This window comes from Phyllostomus hastatus, unplaced genomic scaffold (assembly GCF_019186645.2).
Source record: "Phyllostomus hastatus isolate PE091 unplaced genomic scaffold, TTU_PhHast_1.1 phas_contig_148, whole genome shotgun sequence".
NCBI lineage: Eukaryota > Metazoa > Chordata > Mammalia > Chiroptera > Phyllostomidae > Phyllostomus > Phyllostomus hastatus.
This window is the reverse complement of record NW_025333607.1, coordinates 21,201,224-21,228,664: the sequence shown is the minus strand read 5'-3', so window position 1 is coordinate 21,228,664 and position 27,441 is coordinate 21,201,224. Positions and strand designations below refer to the sequence as shown.

At 45.2% G+C, this 27,441-nt stretch overlaps 1 protein-coding gene across 2 annotated transcripts in view; it reads left to right on the top strand.

Annotated features, from left to right (window-relative positions):
* The window catches only part of KCNT2 (potassium sodium-activated channel subfamily T member 2), a 197,293-nt gene that overhangs the window by 41,402 nt on the left and 128,450 nt on the right, over window positions 1–27,441 (top strand). For both annotated transcript variants that reach the window (XM_045817680.1, XM_045817677.1), the window contains exons 2-3: window positions 20,308–20,387; window positions 22,566–22,665. In XM_045817680.1, the coding sequence (XP_045673636.1) occupies window positions 20,308–20,387; window positions 22,566–22,665 (180 nt within the window). The remainder of the gene's footprint in view (window positions 1–20,307; window positions 20,388–22,565; window positions 22,666–27,441) is intronic.

Below are 27,441 nucleotides of genomic sequence, written 5' to 3'. Positions count from 1 at the left end.
ATACTGCCAAGAAGCAGATGGGATAATTATCTACATATCAAATATAATTGTGCGGAAGCTACAAAGTAAATCATTAACCAAATTTCTTATGCATGAAGGCCAACTCTACTGAATACCCTGGAAGAATTATAATTCGGTAGCCTTTAGGACCACCACAGACGTATTTAAAAGTAATATTTTGCTTATAATTTGCTAAATAGTTTTATCATCTATTTATAACTTCACATTACATATCTTAGTGTTTATTAATGTTTTTCACTTTGCATTGAACATTTTCTGCTCCTTGATTTTTCTTTTTTAAGATTTTATTTATTTATTTTTAGAGGGGGAAGGGAGGGAGATAGAGAGAGAGAGAGAAACATCAATGTACGGTTGCTGGGAGTTATGGCCTGCAACCCAGGCATGTACCCTGGCTGGGAATCGAACCTGCAACACTTTGGTTTGCAGCCCGTGCCCAATCCACTGAGCTACACCATCCAGGCTGCTCCTTGATTTTTCCACCTGTTTTTTTTATAGTGGACTCTCACCTATAGTTCCTTGTTTTTGTTTTCGTGTTTTTCTCTTGGTAAAGGTCTTGCTGGCCTCTGTTATTCCTGGGCAGGGGCCACGCTAAACTCTGCACCAGTTAATTCCTTCTCGCAAATGTTTTCTTAACTCGTGTTTCATAAGACACGCACCAGCTGTTCCTTGGTATTCCTCCTTCTTCCGCAGAGCCTCTTGTTTACTGTCCTCGAGAGGAGACACGTCCCTGGTCCCTGCCGTCTGCTGCTGTTCCTCCGGGGCCCAGGCGACCACCTTCCCCGCGCCAGGCACTCAGCATGGCTCTGCGTTTTTGCTGAATGACAGAGGGAATGCAACAGTGGACTTGAAAATCCCTCCCTACTTCTACTACGTTCCCGGGACAAGTCTGTCCTCCTTCCTCCAGGAAGCTGCTCATTCCTAACTCCTGCCCCTTCGAAGGGGAGCAGGTTGGCGAGCTGGGAAGGGAGAAGGGACACTGTGGAAGGTGTTGAGGGTCTGACGTCCTCCCGTCACTTTCAGATGGTCCGGGCTCACAGCCCCATCTCCTTCACCCAGGGTTCTCTTTCTCGGGAAACCAGAGTTCTAGAGGAATGTCTCAGGCAGTGCTTTCCCTCAACTCAGAAATTTTATATCAAATGCCATAAGGTTATTGCATTTTTTGTCTTGAAATGACTTTGATGTCATTTGTAGCCATGTCTAAGGAAGCTTAAGGCACACTTTCTTTTTTAATTAAAAAAATTACAGTTGACATTCCACATTAGTTTGCATTAGTTTCAGGTGTACGCCATCGTAGTTAGATACTTGTGTACTTGACCAAATGGTCCTCCTGGTATTTCCAGTGCCCACGCGGTGCCGTACTTAGTTATAACATTAGTGACGTCATTCCCTGCGCCGCGCTTTACAGCCCTGTGGTTACCCTGTGGCCCCCAACCTGCGCTTCATAATCCCGTCCCCTCGCCACCCAGCCCCCGCATCCCCCAACCCTCTGGACGCCGTCGGTCTGTTCTGTGCGTCTGTGAGTCTCTTTCTGTCTTGTTCGTTTGTTTATTTTGTTCTCTAGATTCCACATCGGTGTGAAATCACGTGTTTTCTGCGTTTCTCTGACGGACTCGGGCAATGCCTATTTTCAAGTATGTCCCCAACTGGTAGTTACGTGTGGATGCTTTAATTGGTAATTTTGCAATTTCAGCCCGTTTCCTCTTGGACGCTGGGATGTTCAGAACATTTGATGGCACACCGACATTAGGGGACTTTTTCACAGTGGGAGCAGGAGAGGTGAAGTGTTTTGGGGTGAGGATTATAAAATGTTGAAGCACGCCTTTTTTTTTCTAAAGCCATTTATTTATTTTTCTTTCAACTGGATATGTTTCATGAAAGTGCATACTTCACTTCTAAAGCTGGAATCCTTTTAGTACATTTTTATGTTCATTTTTGACCTGGGTAGTGCTAGGACGATAAGAAGCTAGGAAGTTTCAAGAATAATCCATGTATGACGGTCAAATGGCCCATTGAAAATTGTCTTATAGTTTACTGATGCCTAATTTTAATGAGGCTTGAAAGATAAGTGGTCATAGACACTTCAGTTTAGAGTTCCCTGTGAACAGAATTACCTATTATTTTAGTACGTACAACACGCTTCTCCCGTAAGGTCATGGTGCCAGCAAACCCAAGGGCGTAGACATGTGTAACAACAATAAGCATAACTTTTAAAAAAAAGTTGGGGGCTCTTTATAAAGACTCCTAAGTAACTGTGAGTACGTCTCTCTAATACTTATTAGGGTGGTGTTCAGTTGTCGCTTTTCCCTGACATCATCGTGACCTGAGTCAGGTTTCCAAGTGACTTCCCGATGTCCCGGCGGCTACCAACTCCACTTGTAAATGAGTATTAATAAGACAAATGCTCTTGTAAGTAGGTAACAACTGAGAAACTGGAATTTTATCCTCCGTGATTTCAAAGATAAGGCCCAATCCTGTTGCGCGTGGGTCACCGGCCAGCAGTGACCACGGAACGCTGTGGATGGCTCGACAATACGCGAGAAAAAACAACACATGCACAGAGACAGACTAGTTTCTGTGGGGAAGTAGGGACGGAATGGCCACCCCCCCTAGTGGGGAGCGCGCTGATTTACCGTCCATACCTGCTTTTATTAGGCTCATTTTGCATAATAATTCAGGTAAAGTACAGTACTCATTAGGGGGAAGTAAGGAACTATAGAAAACAAAGAACTCTGCCGGTCTATTGAGTTGGGGTCAAAGAGCTGTAAGACTGAGGAACAAACTAACTTCCTCCTAAGACCCTTCTCATTCAACTGAGAGCATTTTAAACAAAGGAGGTTTCACAGTAATTTACATGTTCTTTCTTAGGCCTGATCACCCTGGGGAATCCGCACTTCTCAGTACCGAGCTGCACCACCCTGTCATTGTTTCAGGCTTAGATGGAGCAAGGGAACTAAGGCAACTGAGAGATAAGGAGATTTTCTTCCAGACGCTGAAAACTCAGACTTTGTCAGAGCCGAGGAGTGAGGGTCCATCACCCCCTTTTGCTGCAGCCCCCCAAGTCCTTCTTTTGGGGGGCCTCCCAAAGTGATCGTGCCTGGCTTAGGTCGTTCCCCCCGTGGGGAATCTTACCCGTCTTTGGCTAACCGACCAAGCTTTTTGGGGTTCAGCAGCAGAAGCAACATACCTGCCAGGGAGATAAGCTTTTGTCTCCTTGCTGGCTTACGGTTCCAAGGGCATTCCCTTAGCCTTAGCTAGGTGGGGGTTTCAGCCTCTGATACCAGTCAGGGCGGTTCCCAACACAATCCCAGAAGAAAACGAGAAAGCGATCAGTCATTAGGGGGCTAGTCGCAGTGGCCCTGCCTGGCTGCGCCCCCGTGAGCCCCTCCCTCACCTGGAATCTGGCGTCTGATGCTGTGCCGGCCTCCAGGGTCCTGCCCTTGAACCACCGGGGGCGCGCTCGCTCGGCGAGCTAAAGCCTGGCCGGGATGCCAACAATGACGTTGGGTAGTGACTTTGTTCACGTTACGTCATACACATGGGAAGGGATATAATCATCGGAACCATACTCTGACAACGAGATGCAGAGGACCAGAAGGAGAGAGAGAGGCGAGTGATTCGGGGAGGTCTGTAGGATGGAGTCTGGTCTCCGCGTCGCCGGCAGCCTGCCCCGGGAGAGTTACAAGGAGGTCCCTCCAGCTTTGGGAAGGCGGGTGGCTCGTCTGTGTTTGCATTCCCCTCACTGAGGGTGTGCACCCGGGAGAAACCGGTGCAGTTCTGCAACATGGCTTGCTTCCTCTTGCAGCGGGCTCTAACGTCTGTGTATAATAATACACTGATAAAAACAGGGAATCTTACTTTTATAGAGTTTGAATTTGATTTCTTTCATCTCTAGGCTTTATCCTTTAATCAAATGTCAACGCAAAAGTCTCCTATTCTTTTTTCTTTAATGTTGCTTTAAAACCTTTAAGGCTACGATGGAAGCTTTCTTTGAACGCCTTTCCCCCTATTTGATGCTAATTCAGTTTACAGGGTTTTCTTGGTTTTTCCCCATTTCTTTCTTATTCTTCATCTGAGGATAATCTCTGGACGTGGGCATTGCTACATCAGCTCAGATCATTAGTGTCCGAAGTCTAGCCGATGCTGTGTTAGTAACAATTCCGTGGCTTGCACAGATTTGCTGCCTCAAGCAGTGTTTCAGAATGAGAAACGCTAAGCGATGGGCCGAGCCCGCCCTGTGCTTTGAACACAGAGGTCATTTCCCTCCCAGTCTAGTAAAAAAATCAGCTCATTCCCTGGGACAGTACCTCCATGTATGATTTCCTCTCGGCATGAATGTACTGGAAATAATTCCCTATCAAAGGCACTCAGCAGTGAAATATGGACAGTCATCAGCTTGGGGAAGCAGTCTTTGCAAACAGTGCTGTTCTGAGATGGTCAAGTAAAAAAAAAGACAAAACGAAACAGAACATTCCTCCTCTACACCACCCCCGCCCCCCGCCATCCATCACCTTCCAAGCTGTTGCCCACCAAGTGCAGGGATATTGTGCCTTAATGACCCGAGTCCTGCATTGTCTCCAGACCGCGAATGAGAGCAAAGTTGTTGAAATGAACAAAATGACTTTTTGGAGGCGGACCATTGAGGAGGGGCCTTGGGCCAGGCAAGGTGGTGCCAGCGTGGAGGCCGCTGCTGCCTACCACCCACTCGATTTCTTTAATGTCTTGGGCTTCTCATTCATTGCCTGTATTCCAACTTCCACTTGAATGTTTCTGGCTGTGTTCGTTCATTTTCTGATTCTTCTGACTATAACAGAATAGATTCTTCTGTGCTAACAGAAGGCTATTTTTGTTTTATTCACTGTTTTGTATATGATGCCAAGTACCATTGAAGGCAGTAAAAAAAAAAAAAACCTCACTGAATGAATAAGTAAGTGCTTCTGTAACCAGGCCGAGGCTTTGCTTTTCACATGGGTTCATTTAAAGCATCGCTGGGTTTCTGGGAGGAAGCGAGTCAAGTCTCGTTCTGCAGGTGGGGAAACTGAGGACCCCGGGCGATGGGTGGGCTTGAAAAGCTCCCAAATGCGTTCTGGTCCCCAAGATGCCATCGGTGTATGCTAGGACAGGTGGTTTCTGCTTATAATTGCTTCCTTCTGGATCATCATATTTTTATTTCCGCGTGGTTCTTATACTTGTAAGACACAAGGACATTTCCACAGAGAAATCAGGACCATGATCTATTTCTGTGACCAAGGGGTACATTTCCTGTTATCCACGGAGCCCTGAGATGCCCAATGCTCGTGGAACGTTGGAGGACAGTCTCACTCAGCCATCTTTCTCACGGCCCTTCTGCCGACGTCCCTGGGACAACCTGCAGCCGTAGGAACGGTCAGGCGTAAACAGGACTTCAGTTGGCTGTGGTGTCCTTGCCGGTCACCTTAGGCACTAACTCACCAACACAAATTTAGTTCATTACATCATTTATACAGTCCTTGGTTTGCCCAGAAATAGGAATGAAATTATAGCATTGCCTGTGTTTGTTGACTATTTGAAAATTTCTTTTGGTTTGGAATTGCTACTTCTTTTCCTAAGAATGTGTATAATCTGAATGACCAAAATGTACATGAGTTGAGAAAGATGATATTTCTAGGATTATATGGAGACGAAATCAGTCAGAACCCTTCCATTTCATTGCAGTGCTTTCTAAGTTATACGGTTTTAAGCCTTGGTTTATAACAATGTGCTCAAAACTTGATTATTCATGAAAGCATATTAATAGAGTAGAGTACAATTCTACAAACATCTCTGAATGCATGCAAAAGTTCAAATACAGAGTGAAAGTAAGTGTTTTGGGCTCAGCCACAAGTAATCATTAAATAAGTTAAAAATATTACTACTGATAATTGGAGATTGCAATATATTCACAATTTTTCTACCTTTTTCCTTTTAAATTCCTTTATGAAATACTGGGCACATAGAATTCTGCTAGGTACGATGGAAATTGTAGGACGAAATAAGAAACATATGGTCTCAAGGATTATCTGTATCTTCCTTATCTCAACATTTCCCTTCTTTTGTTTAATAAGATTGTTCCAAGGTTGAGCTTGCTAATGTTAAAAGAGTTCCCGGATGTTCACTTTATAAATGAATTTAGCTGTTGAATGGTTCTGTTGATGTTGGTTCTGGAAACTCAAATGATGTCCAAACAGATTCCATGGAAATTGTACCAATCACTTACTTTTCTCTCTTGCTTGCCTGGCTTCCGCTGTGCTCATGATACTGCTCAGAGTTGGAGTGAGTTGTTCCTGGCAGCGTGTGCTGTTAGTTCAGACTCTGGTGTTTGGAAAAGATGTTTTATGGACTCAAGTTTTAAATCAGGATATAATTCCTGTTGATTCGTATTTATAATCACCGTGAAATGAATAAATCTGAACCTGTGATGAAACATCCCTTTCCTAAGCGGGAAAAAGACTAATGGAGACTTTGTTTACTGCAGTGTCCAGCAAAAGCAGTTAAATTACTCATTTGCATATCCTGACGGCTGCGCATAATCAGGGCAAGAAAGTGCATCCACAGATCAGCCTGCAAGGTACTGACTGCCCAGCATCACTTTAGGTAACGTCTGAATGCTGGGGACACGGCCTCTGCGCCCCCTTCATGCTGCCACAGCCCCTGATTCTAATCACATGAAATTGCTGAACCAAAGACGTCGCTGATTGTTTCACGGGGAGACGCTCTCTGCTGACCCACTGGAGCGCAACGATCACCAGGGCTGCTGAAATAATCACCGGGCTCCGGAGTGATTTCCGTTCCTTCCATAAACTTTCCGCAAATCTACCTTTCTCAGAGATAAGGGTGTGAGGCCTTCCTAACATGTCTATTTGCTCTGGGGGGAAGTTTCCCCATGCTTGTGGGGTCATGATGGCTACCATTGGAACACCGGGTCCGTATATGGGGGACCAAGGAAACATTAAGAAGCTTCTATATGTCAGTTTCTCTATTACTTATTTCATATGGATTCTCATTTCACCCTCATTAATATCAGGAACTTCAATATTTATCACCTAGAAGAAACTGAGTCTCAGGACAGTTAAATATCCTTGGTGCGTTCAAAGTCGCATAGCTGGTCAGCTTTGTAGTTGGATTGAAATGCAAGTCATGTAACTCTGAAGCTAGCCCTCTCCCCTCAGGGCTACAATCCTCAGATGCTTATCCGTCCTTCTGGGCACTGGTGGGGGTTCTACTCTGAGAACTGAGGATCTTTTTTTTAAAGATTTATTTATTTATATTTATTTTTGGAGAGGGAAGGGAGAGAGAAAGAGAGAGAGAGAGAGAAACATCAATGTGCGGTTGCTGGGGGCCATGGCCTGCAACCCAGGCATGTGCCCTGGCTGGGAATCGAACCTGCGATACTTCGGTTCGCAGCCCGCGCTCCATCCACTGAGCTACGCCAGCCAGGGCTGAGAACCGAGGATCTTTGCTTCGATGGGGCTGGCCGACCAGTGGGGGTCCAGCGCAGCTGAGTTGCAGAAGATGCCTCTGAAACCCTGGAGAGCAAAGCCCGTACCTCGTACGCGAAGAAATGCAATGAACAACCTTCACAGACTATTCAGAAGGAAAAAGTTACGAGAATGTTAGATGATATGGCTCTTGCTCCCCGGGTAGCAATGGAAGTCGAGGACTTATGTTCTATAAAGTCGTTGTTCACAGTCTCTATTTGGCCTTTATTTTTGTCCTTTCAGCTTCCTGTCTGAATTTAACAAACAACCCTGGGAGGCTGCTGGGAAGCCCAACTGGCTGAGCTGAGTAGCAAGTAGACGTTAGGACGAGGAGCTGTGGTTTCTGACTGTGAGGATGACGTGATCCCAGCATGACGTATTTTAAAATGGCCCGAGTTCCCAGAGAATGGCTGTTTGGGCCTCTGTAAATGACACCAGAAAGTGATTTGAATGGATAAGCATTTTAGGAAGAGAAATCATGGTTAAACCTCATGGTAGTGATGCTACTTGGTACAAAGGGTGTGTCTCATTTTGTTAGTGTTTTATTTTTCGTACACAAGTACTTATATGGTTATTATGGGGAAGGCAAAGAAACTGGTTAACAACGATCATCAGAAACTTGAAAAGAACAACATAATTTCAGCAATGTGAAGAGTCTGATGTGTAATATTTTGGATTTTTTTCTACTTTAAAATGTGTGAGCTTTACCCAAACTGGATCAAACCACGATAGTATCCAGTAACCTATTTTTGTCTGTTTGTTTTTTAATTGGTTTTCCACTTAACGGTGTATCATAAATAGCTTTCCAGCTTTATTTGTGATTGCATACTGTTCCCTGCTATTGATGTAGCAAAAAAAATATTTATCTGATTTTCTATTATGAGGCAATTTCACTGCTTTGCTTTTTCCTAATCAAAACATGATTTAAAAAGTGTTTACCTACTATTCTGGGCCACCATTGTCCTAACAATGACCAATATCATCCTAACACTTTTTGACTTTTAATGAGATTTGTACCTGTTCCATATTCCGGCAGTTTTATGAATTCATACACATGTAGCTCTTCTCTCTTGTGTTCTGTCGTCCCACATTTGTTGTGTCCCTCAGCATGTCAGCCGCTTCCCCGGGCACATGTGGACAGTTGTGCCCTCGTGGCGTTTTACACTGGGGACGCGCGCATATTTTCCTGCAGTGAACCCTGGCCGCTGGGGAGACGGTCACTCGTGTTTGCCTGGGTTGCACGGCACACGTGTGTTTGTCAAACATGGTTTCGGCGCTATGGACTTCTCTCAACATTGGCCTCTGGTTGTGTTTACCAGGGAAAAGGTTAGACATCATATTTTCTGAAACAAGCGATATGTTCTCTATTTTTGAACACCAGACATCCTAAGGCTACGTAAATATGAATAAAAGATTTCTTAGAAAGAAGCAGAGAGCGATCCTGTGACAACTTATTCACTATTAATGAATGCACAGTGCTCTGCAAAATAATCATGTTAGCCCGGACCCTGGCCTTCCTGCATCATCAACATTTCCTTAATAGTCTGTCAAGCAACGCCGAATCAAAGATAGCAGTGAAGAGGTTGGAACCGGCTGCTGGAGCAGGAACGCTGACATCCTATAAAGACTCCCCCAAGTCATGGCAAAAACCAAGGGGCACCCTTCCTGTGATCGTGCAACTGGATGAAAGGCGTTTGTGGCCGTAAACAAATGTCTTTCTCTCGAGCACACCCCTGAGCAGGAGGCCATAATGTCTCCCCAGCTGTTCCCTTGTGGACCCAGCTTTGCGCCTTTCCCGCGACTGCAGCCGCCAGTGTCCGACTCGGGAGCAAGGTACTGTAGGGTGGGAGGTGATGCCGAGGGGCTGGACTCATGAAAACAAGGCTCAGCCGCTTTTGTTGACGGGGACGAAGCTCTCCTTATTTGTTCTTTACTTATGTACCCATCCAAAACAGAGTGCTTTTAATAGTCGGCAGTTCTGATGAAGTGATATTGCGTGTGTTGAATATACTGAATGCAATGATCAATGAGAGATAGATGTGACTTGCAGGAAATTCTCTTTAGCCTTGGCCATATTCAATTCAGCCTTAGGATAATTGAGTATAGAAAGTACATATGCTCCCACTGTAAATCATTATCAAATTGCTTGGCTTCGCCCTAATGTTCTCTCTCTAAAATTATTGTTTAAATGCAAGTTATTTTGAATGTGTTGTGTTTCAACATTTGCTCTAAAAAGTCACTTGGTTATTTATTTTGAACGTTGTGGGGCTACCTCATGTCTGCCTCTCCCGGTGCTCGCCTGACTGCCAGTGCTCTCTCTCTGACTGTCCTGCTGGCCCCGCGCCTTCTCCTTCCACCAGTGCGTCCTGGGCATGGCTGCCAGCGCTGTGCAGGGGTCGTTACAAATGTGCTGCCACCCTCAGTCAGGGGGCGATCCTTCCTGATGAGCCAAGAAGGCGCTGACTAATTTTTAATACCGACAAGCAGTCGTGAGCCAACAAGAAGGACACTCCCATAAAAGCTAAATCTCTACTCCATGAATGATTTTATTTTTATATCAACACTCGGCACTGAGATGCTTCTTTAAGTGGACGAAGGTAAAAGAAAGTGTTTGGGTAATAACCCATAATGAGGAAAGGTTTACTGTGCTTCTTACTGGATCTTTCATCAACGAACACCTTTTTTTTTTTTTGGCTTGGGTGTGTTTGCTTGAATAGGAAGATGGTTACTTGAGCGAAGTGAGGTTAAGCATTTGTTTTTTTGCCATGGAAATGGTAGCTAAGGGTTTTCTCTTGTGCTCAGAGGCAAACGGAGGGTAATACAACTGGTGGTACCTAAGGACCATTCCTCAGCCTTCATTACTCGGGGCTATGCAGGGCTGTAAGTAACACTGGGAAGAAACAGTTTGTTCAAAGATATCCCGCATCATAATTCTAACGTTCCAGAAAAGATGATCCTGTATAAAATCTAAAGGACTGGTCTCCTATGGACTTATAATGATCGTGGCACTGTTTTCCAAAACAAATTGAAAAATTGGGTGAAAACGAGACAGAGTATTTTGATGCTTTTCATTTTTTAGCTGGAAGTGGTCATTCTCCTAAAGAACTGATTACGGAGACCGTCAGGCTAGTGGCCCAGGAGCTGTCATTCCATGAGGAGAGTTATCCTTCCCCCTCCTCAAGAACATGCTCAGCAGAGGCAGTTAATCAAAACTCACCGGAGGCTAAGGAGGTGGTAAGTTAAAAGTCAGGGAGAAATGGCCGGACAGATTTGGTACCTTGGGGAGAAACATGATCTAAAAATCAGACTTATGTTCACGTCCTGTTCTGTCACCTGTAGAAATGGAGGCACCTCTGTTCAAATCAACTGTCTGTTCATGGTGTCAGTTTCCCCCTAGAAATGAAATGTAGCCTTAAAGGATCTCTTGTGCAGATGAAGTTATGGCCCTTGGCGTCTTGTATTTGCACAGATGAATTCTAAGGAATGGGGGCATAAGTCTTGGAAATGCATTTGATTTCATTGCACGCTTGCCCTTCCATCAGCGCCCAGCTCCTCAACTCCCAGCTCCCTAGCAGGGCGACCGTAGGGCGCATGAGGGTCTCTCTGAGCCTCGCCAGTCTCACCTGTATAATGAGGACAATAACTCCTAGCTCTGATGATTTTTGTCACATTATATTTAAAAAAAAATACATGCCTAGCAAAGAGAAAGCATATATGAACACGGTATGATTGATCAGTAGAATACACGTGTTTTTGGAGATGAAAATGTCTATGGGTGATGAAGATATCATTTATGTTGCTCCTATTAGTCATTCGAGATCATATTTTCCTTTTATTTCACTTTTACCCATAATTGTCAACCTCCTGCTAAAGGACTTACCCATAATTAGGAGGAAGTGATGGAGGTAAGGAAAGGTTGCAGATATACAACTTACAAACTTGGCTTTTTAAATAGCTTCTCCCCTGCCAAATTGGACCCTTGCATGGAAACTGTTGAACCAGACGTACTAGGAAACCAGATTAGTTGTGACCTCTGCACAGGGCAGTGACAAATGAATCACACTCTCCGCGTGCACTGGCAACTTTGTGTCCACTAAATTATTGAGCTAATGAGAACTTTTCAAACGGCAACACTCCATCTGGTGTTTAAATGAGAGTACCTGAGCAACGAAGCCTGCATCTCAGATGCTACAACTCCGTGCCGCCCCGGAGAGCCACCTGCTGCCTCGTGAGTGCAGGAATCGTTCCCTGTTAATGCTCTCCCCCAGGAAAGACATTCAAGCAGCTTTTAAAGTGCTTGAAACCGTGAAGATAATGGCCTCATTTTCAGGAGGTTTCTCAGGTGATAACATCATGGATTCTATATCACTTTTTTTTTTTTTTGCTAGTCAAGTGTCATTATGTACACGTGAATAATCCTGAAGACATTTCAGGTCATTTTGCCCAACTTGGTGGTGCTCCCATGCGTGTCCCCGTGTGCGGCGTCAGCCTTGTTGGGGTCACACCCCAGGCTTTAGTAACGAAGGCAAAATGACCAGCTGTCCCAGAGACTACCTGGTCCGCCTGGCCCATTCAGACGAGTAAGCCATGGTTGGCCACTGCAAGAGGCCTTTTATTTCTTCACCAAGACCCTTTGAGGGATTTTCTTAGGGACAAAAGGAGACGCAGTTCCCACGCTCACAACTTTTGAGCCCAGCGAAGCGTTGCTGGCAGCTGCGGAGGGGCACGTGGCGGAACGTGCCCTCAGATAAACTCCTGAGGATGCTCCGAGTTCAGCGTTGGTGATGACGCATACCATCTGGTCCTTGGTGGCTTCCTGCCTATTTCAGTCTAGGTTTGCTCATCATTTCTGCCCAGCACTAAGCTAAGCTTTTTCTACCTTGCTCAAGGCGGGTATACCCTTTCAAACATGTAAATAGACCAAATTTCTAATTATTGAAGATTTTTTTTACTTTATAATTGAATTTATTGGGGTGGGATTGGTTAAGGAAATAATATGGATTTAATGATAACACCCTCTGTATATTAGATTGTGTGTTCACCACCCCGAGTCCCGAAAGTTATCTTTTTCCCTTTTTTTTAAAACTTGTCTGTGTTCTGCATCCTACGGAGGGCAGAGAACCAGTTATTTGATCTCTCAGGTCTTTTAGAAGGATACAAACCCTTAAACAGGTAACTGGACACATTGCAGTCAGCACTGGGGTAAAAGGAACTGAGTGCGCTGAAGCAAAAAGTACATGCCTGTCACCTAACGAAGACTCTGGTGAGGGAGAAGTTGCAGGGGCACCTGAAATGAGACTGGAAGGAAGCAGCGTGAGGTCTTCAAAGGAGGGCCGAAGAAATCTCGGTTGAGTTGGGTTGTTCATTCTTCTTAAGGTCCCGCTGAATGTTTTTATTTAAAAGTAGCAACCCCCGGATTTCAAAGCTCCGTAACTGGTACGATAACGAAGTCTGGTTGAGGAAATAAGGAGGAATTATGGTGTGACAGGGTGTTCGTACCATCCGCAGCCTCTCTCCCCAAATGAACAAATGTGTTTCTCCTTTTGGAGCAAGGTTATTTGGAAGTTCTGTTTCCCCGCGTGGATGCCAGATGGCAGCGGCCACAGATCGAGAGCCCCTGAATACTGATGGTTGTCAACTTCAGATGCTAATGGGACGTTGGAAGCAGCGGCCACCGAGTAATTTTTAACCCCAAACACATTAGCAAACATCCGCTGCACTCCAGGCACTGGGTGAGCGAGTGTCGGCAGAAAATGACGAATACCTTCGTAGTGGAGCTGGAGGTTTAATGGGGTTTTAAGAAACTGTGCAAGGCGAACTTGATTCTCCCTTAAAGCAATTCTTATTTATTTAGGGTTTTTTTTTAGAACTCTTTATGCCATAATTGGAATTGACGGGAGGGGTAGGCATGGGGAGACTTAGCAGGTATATACCTCCTTGTTAGACAGGTACAGTTAGGTGATGGGGAGAGGAACGTGGTTGTTCCTTCCTTTCCAACATTCCCCACTGCGTCGCTATACCTCACTCACAGGAGGGATCCGATCTGCCAGTTGCAGACACGTCTAATTAAAGGTCGTGCCTTAGAATAGAAGACTGCACAGCACAGGGCTTTGAAGGATGTGAAATATTGCACGGTAACTTTTGTAGACTGATACGTGGATAGAGCTTCCCTCCGGGTTCAATATTGGCGTTTATCATCCAAAGTTTTGTTTTGCTTTGCTTTGCTATATCTTGCCTTGAAAATACATTTTAAGTCCAAGGCAGATGAAATGTCTTTAGGTAAATCTGGCAAGCTGGTGTGGACAGAGCGTGGTCATTATGAGCATTTGTCTCCTTTTCTTTATTATTCGGCTAAAAAGATTTTTGCTGTTCAAAGACTCTAGAGAGTAATACTAGAGAAAGAGGATTCAGGTATAACGACGTGCCTTTTTTCCCTGAACCGCCAGAAGGATGGATTTGAAAATAGCTCAGATTGGGAGATTTCTGGGGAGAAGATCAGGTTCGGTGGTGCCGCACTGCCCGCTAGGCACCCTTCTTGTGGGAGAGCTGAGTTCCGCGGCTGACTACAGAGTCCGGGGAGACGGCTGGCTGACTATATGAACCGGGCAGTCTTGGGCATATAGGTGGCTTATGCCTGGAGTATCCCTGTAAAAGAAGACTGATCCTGAGACTAGGAGGGAATGAACCAGACCTGCCCAAAGATACGCAGAAGCAAACTTCAAGGTAAGGAAACCAAGAGAACCAGACACCTGCAGGTCAAGCAGAGACAGCGATTCAAGGATGAGGAAGTGACCAGCCATGCCTAATGCCTAACGTGGACCCAGGGTAAGTAAGGTGACCTATGAGACGTAAATTTCTGCTTCTGAAGTCACCCAGTCAACAGTATTTAATGACAGCCCTAAAACACGAAGACATCAAGTCTCACTGTGTTTGTTTCTTTTACTACCAATCAGGGCCACGGCCAACACGGCCAAGGGCACTCACCCTCTGCTTCTGGGATTTTCCTTCGTGCGTGTGATGGTGATGCTGTGTCTCAGGAACTCGGGTCCTTTGTGGGGGTTCCCTTTGACGGGTCTCCTGCTCGTCAGAGCACACACTCCCCAGCCCCCAAAACCGGCAGGCAGCATCAGGGCGAACAGCAGTTTTAATGCCAGCTTACTTCTCTGATTCCACATTTTATTGTCCTTTCTAGCTTCTGAGGACTTCTTATACTTTCCTACTGGCTATAGTTGCAGAATGTAGGTGTCCATGTGTGCTTGCATGTTTATGTACACACATGTATGCACATGCATGCATGTGTATGTATCTATGTATGTATGCATTTGATCTTTGGGGGCTTCTGCGTGTGTGAGTGAGTGATAAGAGTAGAGTTAAGAGGAAAAATGGAAACGATATTAACGCATCCGATCTCTTCTTTGAGGTGGTGGCTGTAAACCCACATAATTTATTAGAAGCCCACATGCTGCATATTCTTGTTACTCTTTATTGTGTACGGAAAAGAGTAAAAATGAGTTCATGTTCTATTATTTGCATTTGTTTTTGGCCTGACCCAGACCTGCCCCTACTCATGCATTTGGGCAGAGACATGAAGAGGCAAAAGCTCTTTGCAATTTAAGGATGCAAATATGTCCCTGTGTATTTGCTCTAGCGTTCTTTCCCTCTGCTTCCCCGGCTTAGGGCTGAGTTAAATTGGGTTGTTAGAGGGAATCGCTTTCAACAGAACGAGGAGGTACGGAGCACAGGTCCTGCAAGCGAGCACTGCCCCCGAGGCCGCGAGCTTTCCCACCGAGGAGCGGCTAGAATACAAAAGTACTCCTGGGCAGACTCAGAATGGGTTTCACCATGGAAACGGTGAGGCTGTTATTTCCAGCTACCTTCCAGCCCTGATTACCAGAATGACAGGAGCATAAACGCAGTTACTGAGGGGCTATCAGCATTATCGAGTGGTTAGCAGCCCGGAGCCCTCCCGCACTGCCATTCCAGCATGATATCCATGTCAAACACACACACACACAGACACGTGTGTCTACATGTGTATGTGTCATGAGTGTGGTGAGTGTATAAAGCTAGGTTCCCTTTCCAAAATGGACATGATTTCAGATTTTACTTTTAAAATGCAGAGAATGCTATTGAAGGTCATCAGCATTAATTTCTGCCTCCTTATAAGATGTAACAGACTCAGGACATGAGAAAGTGAGGCTGGAATAATGATGAAAGGGACTAGATGGGCAAACAGAAGTTGGGAAACGCGTGGGAGGGGCTGTCAGGTGCCGAAAGTGAGGTTTTGTGTGCGTGTCGTGAGCGCTGGGAGCCGGCTAGGCGCCCGGGGAGCACTGGAGCATGAACTGGTGAAACGATTTTTTTTCCAGATGAAAAATCGATTGGAGGCTTACTAATTAATTTATTTTTTACAAGGCTCCATTTAAATGTTTGCTCTGTGAAATAACTGAGTTACCGGAGGTTGGGAGTGAGTATTTGGAAATGGAAAGGAACCTGGTTCAGAGTCAACGGCCAAAGGGCAGGGCTAAGCAAACACTTCTCCGCAACCCCGTGCGGGTCTGCTGTTTGCGATGGTCTTTTGTAACATTTTACAGATAACCTAGGACTCTCCTAATAAGGAGGGGTCGACCTGATGAGGAGGTAAGAGGCAAGAAGCCATGGAAAGAGCAGGGCGTGCAGGCAGGTGTGGCCTTGTCTGAGATAAGGTGGTAACAAGTGACTCGCCCGAGGACTCTGTGACGGATGCTGCAGACTCAGAAAGCGGAGGGAGGGAGGGAATGGTGCTGTGGGACCCACAGGAGACTTTTGCCAGTGGTCTCTCTCTGTCCACGAAAAGTTCCGGAAGAGGGTGTCGGCAGAAGATTGGCATCCTGGGCCATTAGCCACTGAACAAAGCAAACTAGTTTCTGAAAGAAGAATGTATTGACAGCCTGGGTCAGAATTATTTTTCTGTGTTATAAAGTGGTAAGGCCTACTTTAAAATCACTGAATAAGAATTGTAAGAGTGAAGCAAGAAAATCGCATTTTAATAAGATGCTGCATGATTTTTGCAAGCAAATGAGAGGAAAATGAAAAAAAATTAATATTAAGGTAGATGATACTGTTAGGGGAAACTGATGATGATGAATCAAAAAAAATGTCCACAGTGTTCAGAATTGTTTTGGAGCACAGAAACATCTGGAGAGTTGTTTTTCAATTCATATTGGAAGATATTAGAATAATCTAAAGATGTTAGCTTAGATCAATCTTAGTTATGACCATAGAAGAAAAACTAAAAATATATAATGTGAATCCAGCAGCACATTACCTGACTAGTTGACTATTGCAAAAACTGTTTGTACCAGACACGGAAAAAGTAATTGTATAACAGAAAAACTGTTAAAACAATTCACCAAATCATTGTAAGAAAAAAACTCCAACAATGCATCATCATCAAGATGATGAGACAGATTCGAGAGAGGTTTCTGACAACAGTCAACATCCGCCCACTCCTGATAGGGTTTTTAGTAAAATATAAATATTTCTTGCAATGCCCAGGGCAACAGTTTAACTGCTAGGGCACAAGAGGCCTTCTTTTGCGAGAATGTGTTCCACGGCTGATACTTTCCTTCCAAAAGCACTAGTCAGTGTGGCAAGACAAGAACAATGAGATGTAAATAGAAATATTGGAGATTTTCAGACAGCATGATTGTCTGCCCAAACAAGCCTAGAAATAAACCTGAAAAAAAAAACCCCACCGCATATGAAGGAGTTCAACATGGTGGCCACTTAAAGTACCAAAAACAAATAAAAAAAAAACACGCTGGAACAAAACACTTGTACAGCAACCAAAATGATAAAATGCATAGAAATAGCATCACGAATAATATTTAGATCTACCCAAATGGGACAATAAAATGTTTTCACCCATATAAAATATCATTATTATACAAGAAAAATTGTCAAATGGAGAAAATGCCACCTAGTAATGATTGTAATACCACTTTATTTTCTATAAAATACAATATCATTTGCTATTATATTGGAGTAAATGTAATCAAATGGTCCAGAGTTTTATTCAGAGTATAAACATGAAAAAATTACATTTTAAGGACTGACGAGGGCAGACTTGCCAGAGTGTGTTACCTGAAACTGTGCAGTTCTGGGAAGGTGCAGAAAGGATACACTAAAGTCCCTACTGGGTGGAAGTATATTCAGATAAATGTCGATGAGAAGAGGGAGGGAGGAAGAGAGAAAAAGAAGAGGGAGCACATTCGTATCTATAAAAAGGAATCCTAAGAGGATATTTAAAGCCAATGAAAACCATCCACAGACTTGAGAAGAACAAGCAGCACGTGCTGGGCCACGCCCTGGGAACTGGAGGGCTGGGTGGTGCTGGAGGAAGCCCCGAGAGATCACACTAACGCCAACCGGCCTTGTTTCGGTAACAACTGCCTCCAGGTCAGCTAAAAGCAAGTGCCACTCTATAGATCATAAATCAGAAAACTAAAGGATATTCTTTTGCCCTTGATAGAAGACATGACTCAAAAAGTGTTTTGCTTTGTATTTCACTTTTTAGCATTAACTCTAAAAAGTATTTGTATCAATCCGTACTTCAATATCATCTATAATCCTAAGAGGGAAGGTAGATTTAGATGACTAGATTTATTGTTTTATTTCACATAATGTTATAACTGAAAGGGAATTTGGAATTTGTTTATTTATTGAGAGACCTCACGCCATGCAAAATTGTCTTCACCCTCAGGAATAAACACACACACGCACACACACACACAAGAGTCACCTGCAAACTGTGATAATTTTTTGGCAAGTTTGTAAGTGTCGGAGAGCTGTTTGCTTCACGTTGACGGCCACTCCAAAGTTGGGCCGCCACGCCCATAGTTCTCCTGTCTCTCTCCGGCTCGTCTGCACAACAGAGCGTCACATTATGAGTCACCTCACCTTCCTGATGACGGGCGCCTCGATATTTAAAGAAACCCATTCTGTTACTGCTGTCTCTTCCTAGGTAGGCTGTGGACAATCTCGTTTTAGTTCAGGATGCACCTGTGCTGTGCGCCCAGTGGACTCCAGCTACTAGGTGAAGATGGGATCCGTGTTTTCGTAAATTTGATAACTCAAGGAAGCAAACCTGCATGACCTTTGCCAACTTACCTCTGTAAGAGCCACGTGTCCTTTCGAATTTGCTGAGGCACCCAGAGCAAATTTGAACCCATTTAGCTTGCTGTCAGGATTACGGTCACTTTGTTGAAAACGAACTGCCCTTTTATCTGACGAACAAAGGAAGCGTGTCCGACGACGGGTTTCCGAGACACTGGTGGCGTTCTCTGCGCGGGGGTGTGTGCTCGGTGGTGTGTGTGAGTGTGCAGGACCGTGGATGAGTGGGGGGGGGGGTGTGTGCATGCCCGTAGTGTCCTGCTGGAAGATGCTGTGACTTTCAGGGTTTCTTTCTGGAGGAATTTACAAGGCCATCTTGATTTCTGCCCCTTTTTTCCACTTTAACATATGAAGTGAGTAAAACACAAAGGATGGAGCGCACACGAGAAAGGGATGAAGAGGGATGGCAAGTTTATGCCTGTCTTTAGGAACAGAGGTGAAGGGAGCGAGCTTTCAGGGCTTTTTGAAAGCGTAGCAGAGAAAACTTGGATTCCCGTTGATAATGAGAAGCCTTTTACTGTTACGGCGTAAGAGACAGCTTTAAAAATAGTCATGAAGATTTCTGACGGTACAGCACTGAATGTAGTAGTGAAATATTTCTTTAATACATGAGCATATTCATATGTTAATTTTTCTCCAGTTTTGTCTCCCATGGGTGCTCCTGCCAAAAAACCAAAACTAGAAAACTATCTAGTCTGTATGGGTAGCATTATCAAAGTTTTGTGATGTTAGGAAAAAATGAAATGAAATCTTTGTTTGTATAAACACTGAAATGTTTCTGTTAGCTGTTTTTTGCAGTCCTGACTTATAATACGTGTATTTGAGACGAAGAAAATTTTAAATGATGATTATTAACAAGTCACAAGACACTGAACACAGTTGTTCCTTTCACTCAATATTTGGGAAATATAATTATGCCATCACATGGAAGGAAGATTGAAAGAATTTAGGGGGGAAAGCGGATACATTTATTGAATAAATATTATTTTTGAGTGTTGATATCATTTTGTAGAGGGTTAAGTATATAATGTTCAGCATCGTGGTTGATTTGCCTGGTTCATATCTGTGGTGACTGTCACGTTCTATTGGAAATGAACTCTCCTCTCCTGACCCATGTCTGGGTCACTCGGAGTCTAAATAAATAAATAAGGAGGGGAAGGGTCCCGGGATGTGGCTGCCATACAGTCAAGGTGAGGTGAAAGGCTTGTTAGAAGTAAACGATCAGGCGAAGCCCCTTAAGATTTTGATACAGCGCATCTGGGGCGGTTCTGCTCAGACTGGACTTTTCAGGCATTCGGTTACTCCCCACGATGGGGAGCAAAACTGGGAAATGCTGACTCAAAAATTATTTGACAGACGCATATGAAAGGCTTTTGTATCACTGCTGGTTTGAATTACCTGTACCGCTCACTACACCCACTAGTACAGATAACTGAATGAACTGCCTGATGGCATTTGAACTGGGGTTGTGTTGGGTTGAAAAGTGACTGCTTCTTTCCGTAGCACTCCGCGTTTTACCCGGTCCTCATATATATTCTTTGTGATTGGGATTCACTTAAAGTCTAATGCAGATAGTTTTTAATTGTTCTTATGCGTTAGTTTTCCGTTTAATTAATTATGTTTTGTTTTCTGTTTGCAGGGTACAAGTTGAATTCTTTATGAATGAAAACACATTTAAAGAGAGACTAAAGTTATTTTTTATTAAAAACCAGAGATCAAGTAAGTCATTCATTTTATTCCCCTGTCTGCTTGCACATATATATGTATCCCCAACAATTCCCTTGCAATTCCTGCAAAATATTCTTTAAATAGAGCAGTACAATAAACAATCTTGTCTGCCAGGCAGTAGCATTTTAGAAAACTGTATAGACTTTGCCTCTGCTGGTGTTAAGGTCTCTTGACCTTAAAGGCGATTAAAGGCATTTGATTGTCCAGATCCCACGCTAGTAAGTAGGGTTCTGAGTGAGCCACCTGGACCAGGGAGGGGGTCGTCACAGCTTTTCTGTGGGGGCACCTTATTATGAGAAGGCTCTCATAATTCAGACTGACCCTAAGGGAGAGAACAATGGTCTGATTTCCTGGGGGCAGAGTTCAGTGTTGCCCAGAGGTGCGCGGTGACAGAGAACGGGGAGGGGACTAGCACCCTTTCCTGGAGAAGCTGGGCCGGGAAGTGCAGAGCTAAGCTCAGAGTTTAACACCCCCAGGGGTTCTTAGCATCGGACCAACTGGGGACAGCGTTGGGACTTCAAGAGGATATGCAATTGGCAGCCCCTGACCTAAACTTATTCAAGGTCCAGTGTCAAAGCATCCTTCTTGCCTCCCCATGACACCACGAAGTTTTGAAAGCCATGCACGATGGGGCATGATGCAGTTTTTCGGGTGGGCAGTGCTTAAAACGCCGACGGACGGTGGGGACGTCTATCCTATATCGGCGTCCACTTTGCCCTCTCTGACTGGGACCCCGATCCCCCTAGGGGCGGTCTTCACTAAGTGGGGGTCTCTGCGGGGTCCAAAGAGAGCAGCCTGGGTTGTGGGAAATGGTCCAAAGGCTGGTGGCAGGGGCCTGTTCAGTGTGTGAGGCTCACTGGCCAGGGGCGTGGTGGAGGGTGCGCTCCGGGAGCAGGCCAGCGCTCACGCACGCCGCTCCCCTCCGACCGTTTGGAATGTCCACGGGAACCTCGAGGACAGATATCACCCACAGGGGGCCACATCTTTTGAATAAAAGGTTTCCTTGATTTTTTAACACTAACAACCCTATCTCTCCAGGCCAGAAAAGATAAATGCATGATTTGGCTATTTCATTAGCAGCCAGCTTTGACTAAGCCGTCATTTGGGGAGGCAAGTTCTATAAAACCAGGACAATTTCATTAATAATTTAAAAGACTTTCTAAAGAAGCTAGCCCATAAAAGGCGCAGAGCATTGTAATAGCAAAGCTTAGGAAAAACTGCACGATTAATGAGCCCTAACCTTTTGCTGTTAAGAAATGTCACCTGAGGTGCACTCGCATGTAACGGGGTAAAAACTGGCACTTCATTTCCAGATTTTATTAACTAATAATTACAGGAAGACTGTTCTCTCAATTTTATTCATAATGCATGAATCAGAAGCTGCCTGATTGTTACAGGAAAGGTAATGCTTCTATTAATCAGACTTCGGGCATGTTTTGCTCATCTTAATTGCCCTTTTTCACCTTCATTAAGTATGACAGACTGCATAACGGTGACCCACACAGTTTCAAAAGGGACATCCATGACAATCTTACTCCCCACAAGAATACTGAGATTTCACTGGTTCATTAACCCAAAGGGAAAAGAAAACATCCACTGGTCAAATTCAAAATGCCTGTGTGTATTCTGTATTTCCCAGCATAGTCTATTATGATTTCTCCATAATTACACAGTTACTAATTAGAAGTATAATGTATAATTATAGACATGATTATAATTTCTCTATAATTAAAATCTGCAAGGTATGCGGAAGGTACGAGTTTTGTGACTTATGCTGTGAATGTGTAAGCAGCTAGATGTTCTAGCTGGCTAAGATTTACTTTCAAACTCATGGATATATAAAATGCTTAACCTTCTAAGCATTTCTGAAACAATGCTGAGGAGACACAGTTTTTGTGGCCTCTGGGTGCTCAACCCCAGACTCCCTCTCCACGTAGGTCTGCTCTCACGGGAGTCCACGCATTCCGTCAATCACGCTCTTTGTTTCAATATTCAGATCATTAAAATGCAGCGACCTAGAACTTCAGCGAATTTAGGCAATTGTGGCATTGTAGTTTCTAAATACAATTTAAGTGCTGTACTTAAAGTTGATATTTTTGACAAGTCTTTTTAAAAGTCTTTTGTGGACTAAATTCAAATGAAAATCAAATTTCTGTTGTTTGTTTAAAGGTCTCAGAATACGCCTGTTCAATTTTTCTCTCAAATTATTAAGCTGCTTATTATACATAATCCGAGTGCTATTAGAAAACCCTTCACAAGGAAATGAATGGTAAGGTACTTCTGTCTGACCCTCAATGATATTCTTTGATTGCTTTGAATTGCATTATAACTTTAAAGGATGTTATATAGAATTCATTTTTTTTCCTAAAGATGCTTTAGGTGTTTGTTGCAATTAAATCGAGCTGCCTTTCAGGTAATACACAGATATCACCTTTGCAAGTTCTTTTTAAACATCTCTGCTTATAGTCTGTATCTGTTCCTCTAATGCTAATACTGGACACCTACCTGTAACGTTTTTACTGCTAATCAAAATACCCCAAGTCACTGTGCAATGTGGGTCCGTCTCTGTAGACAGCCAGTAACTTTCTATTCTGCATTTACATGCATTGTTCTACTGTGAACCAGCTTTGTGAGTATTTTCGGCGACGCTCTAGCTGTTACTCTTGAAGAGAAACTCTTCAGCATCCATGGGGGCACGTGACTGTCAAGTTCAGAGTTAGTCTGTGTAGTTCTTTATCTTATTTGAGTGACATGGCTTCTGGATTTAACTTATTTTTTATTCATGATCCTGTTGCTTTTACTGATCACACAGTTATTGCATGGATGGGTTTGCCTGTTTATTCTCTGTTTTCGTTGGAAGCAGCAGAGCAGGCGACTGGGTGTACGGCGACTCGAATGATGTTGCTCTGATGACCACCTTGGGCCCCTGTCCAGCCCACTACGGTTAAAATGGTTTTCAAAGCAGAAAATAATGTCAATGGTTAACTTTGGTGCAATTATTTTTTCGTGGGGCAATCTGCCCTAAGAAAATTTGCAAAAAATTAAAGTAAACTGGAAACTGAGTACGTAACACGCGTTTACACGAATCGGTTCCCCTTCAGTTTGGTTAGACAGGGAAAAGGATCCTGTATTTATTAAAGACCCTGGGGATTTAAGCCAAAGATTCACATGTGAGATTCTGTTGTGTAATAATTTAAGTCATAATGCTTTAGAAAGTAATTTAATGAAAGAGCATTGTTACTTCACTGGGTCTTTAATGAATGCTCAGCCTGTACTTTCATTGCTCTGAAAAGGAACATTTTCTGCCCTCAGGGAATTTCCAGCCTGTACACAATTGTGGATGCTGGGGTTACTGCTTTTTCTGGCACTGGGCTACTTCTTTTATTTCCTTCAGTATATGTACTTTTGATCCTATTTTCCAGTTTTCTCATATGTGCCCTCAGTGCTAACCATTTTTGTATGTATTCAGAAGTATGTATATTTGCAAATATGTATCTATGGGCATACATATAATTTTTTTCACATTCAGTATTGTTTTGTGTTCGTTTCACGTGTGCCACATGGTGGTTGGCCAGTCCTGTGCTCTACAAAGTGGTCCCCCAATGTTTCCCCTACCCCCAAGGCCCCACACATGGAAATATTTTCACGCCTTTACAAAGGCTGCTTAACTCATCCATCACGTTCTAACTGCGTAGGCGGTTCCTCTGCTGGGCTGTCACTTCCACGGGCCACGTTCCGGTCGGCTTCTCGGGGCCCCTCCCACGGACCAGTGAGTCACAGCTCTGTCCTTCCTCAGACCCTGCTCCCCTGGCAGCCCCGTCCCCACAGCTGGCAGATGCCTGGGAGGCATCCTCACCTCGTTTCGCCTCTCGCTCTGCAGCACCTGCAGAGCCCTGAGCAAGTCCTGCTGTTTCTCCCTTTACCACGCAGCCTACCCTCACCGCGTGTCCCTTCTCGATGCCACCGCCCTGCACAGGCCGACCTGCCACCTGGATGACCACGGTCGTCCTCCTCACTAGTCCTGCCGCTTCTGTCTTTGCTGCCCCTGGTTTATTCGGAAGGTGGCAGCCAGGATTCCTTTAAAACGTAAGCCAGACCGTGGCATGGCTCTGCTCCAAATGCCACAGTGGCCACCATGACCTATAGGGACCCCCACTTTCCTGGGAACTTCACCTCCTGGCGTCACCCCCACCCCATTCTGCCGCCACACTGGCCTCCTCCCTGCCCCCGGGTCCTCAGCAGACACACAGCAGGCTCACAGCCTTCACGCCTGCTCTTGCTTCTGGAATCCTCTCCATGCGACACCACACGACCCACTCCCTCAGATCCTGACCCGGAGTCGGACTTTCGGGGAAGCCTTCCCAAACGTCCCGTTTGGAACTGGAGCGTCCTCACAAGGCTCCCTGGAATACGTGCTTCCTTTTCTGCATCGCCTTTCTGTTCTTTCCGTGTTGCACGTTTTTACGGGTTTCTTTTGTTCTCTGGGTGTTCCACGCGGGTCGAGACGGCTCTTCCACGAGGGCGCAGACCATTGTGTGAAGCCTCAGAGCCCAGCACGCGTGAGGCCCTCAGCAGTCACTTGTTAAGTGACGGAGGGACTTGCTGAGTCTGTGGAGGTCATCTGATGCGCCCCCCTCGCCCTGCCCAGGGCATTAGCAGGAGGAGCCTCGGGGGCCCACCTCTGCAGACAGACGCTGCTCTCTCCGCTGCCTCGGGGCCCTCACCCCGCAGTCTCCGTCTTCCGCCCCTGCCCCTGACTAGCGGTAGGACTCCTGGGCGTTAGAGGTAACAATTTCTTGGATAACTCCGAATCGGAAATGCTTACCCGCTGCCATGACTACAGCCCAGCTCCAGCGTGGGTCAGCGGGGGCTTCAGGTGTTCTGCCCGCACCCCCGAGGGCCTCGGTCACGTCACTCAGTGCACCGATGTGGGTTTCACTGCCACTGACCCTGGGGCAACACGGGAGGCATCCAGGGAAGCCACCCCTCACCCCTGCACAGTCGGAAATCTGAGTGTAACTTTGGACCCTCCCCAGTTGCCTACTGAAAGCCTGCTGTTGACCGGAACCCTTACTGAGGACGTGAACAGTTGACTAACACGTATTTCATATGTTATATGTGCTATATGCTATATTCTGACAACAGGGTAAGCTAGGGAAAAGTGATTTTACGAAAATCATAAGGAGGAGGAAATACATTTACAGTAATCGTTGGTACTATCGAACGAACAGGTGGACCCGGGCAGTTCGACCCTGTGCTACTCAGGGTGGACTGCCTTTACTTCCCTGCTCGCCCCGCACCCTCGCCGAGGACAAGGACCCCGTGGCTCTAACTTCCGGAGCTCCCGTACTTAGCACAGGACGCGGTGGCCCAGCGGGTGCGGCTGAGCTCATGGACTTATGTCAACAGCTTGCTGATAGCCTTGCACCACTGAGGTGATTACAGACCGCGGCCTGGAGACGCCACATTACAAATGCTTTCAAACACATGCCGGAACTGTTTTTTAAAACTTGCTGATTCATGCATAACCTGTACCTTTGAGAGACCGGAAAATCACAAACGGAGTCATGACCGATTCCTTAGAAGGGCAAAAGGGCTCTGGCGGGTGACGCAGACTAGAATAATGTTATTTGAAAGCATGTAGTGGAACAAAGTTTCCTACAATTAACTTCTATGCCATGCTACTAAGTATTTTGAGCCATAATTATAGAGGATATACATTTGAAAAATCAGATTACTGCAATTAGCAAACAACCGAAAGAACTCATGGCCCCATTTTGAATAAATGTTCTGTTTGGTTCCCCTTGTCCAGGCAGTCCTGGCTAATGAGAAACAGAAGTGGCCTTGACGGGCACAGGCTCCCTTTTAAAATAATGCGGCTAATTCAGCCAGGAGATTTATTTAATTAGCGCTGCTGCCGCAAGAACGCCAAGGCTGTTCTGTTCTGTTTTGCTTCATTTTTAAGTCCCTTCAGGAGTCCAAACTGATGGGCAAATGTTGCAAGTCTGAGCAAACTGAAGGACACGCAAAGAATTTTATTGTTCACATGTGAAGCTCAGCAAGTGACAGACTCTGGGAGTACACGCAGTTTGTGGTCAGTGATTTAGGGGTGCTAGCAAAGGACACTGCGCACTCAGCGTGTGGTGCGTGCGTTTCACTGAGACGAGCCGCCAGCTCTGCTCGCTGCCTCCTGCTGCTGATCACGCCTCACGCCGTGCCCAGACTCGCCCGTCCTGTCCGCTTCACAGCTGCTGCAGTGATGGGCGCTTTTAACAGCAAGGGACAGGCCTGAAGGGGTGAAGGCCGTGACTGTGCTCCTATTTCGTGGTATTTGGATTTGCACGTGACATCAGGGGCTGATGGAGCAGCACGTGACGTGCATTCCGGTGACACGCTCCAGTTAAAGATCGGGTAACAACTCTTACAGGAAGAAACACGATTTTGACAATATCTTTTAAATGTCTGGTCACCAACAGGAATGAATACCGTCACATGGACTGTTCACTTTTGTCATGTACATTAGTCACAGTGAAGATGAACGCAGCACCAAGCGCTTTGACGTATATAATCTCAAAAATCCAAAAGAAGTTTGTTTCTGTTTACTACTGCCTAACACTGGTGTTCCTAGTCAGTTTTCTAGACCCTTTCCTCTCTTCACACACACACACACACACACACACACACACACACACACCAGGGCAACTGCAACATCATGTATGTAAGCCACTTTCATTGTGCGGCTAGCTGTTGGCCTAAAGGGCCCTTGCAGTCGGCCTTCAGACACATGGAGAGCACGCAGAGAAGGGACACACGCTTCTTAATGCCACGGGCCGTTACTCTCGCTTGTGTTTCGGGCTCAGACCTCATGTGGGCACCCGTCACATCCAATACCTTGACCCAAAGCCTCAAGGATATATTCGAACAAAGGGAGAAAGGGAGAGTGAGTGTTGACGGACTGAGGCTACTGCCTCAGCCGATGTCTGATGGAAAGACCCCCGAGGATGCCCCCCGCCCAGCCGCGCACACTCAGTCCTTCATTGTCTCC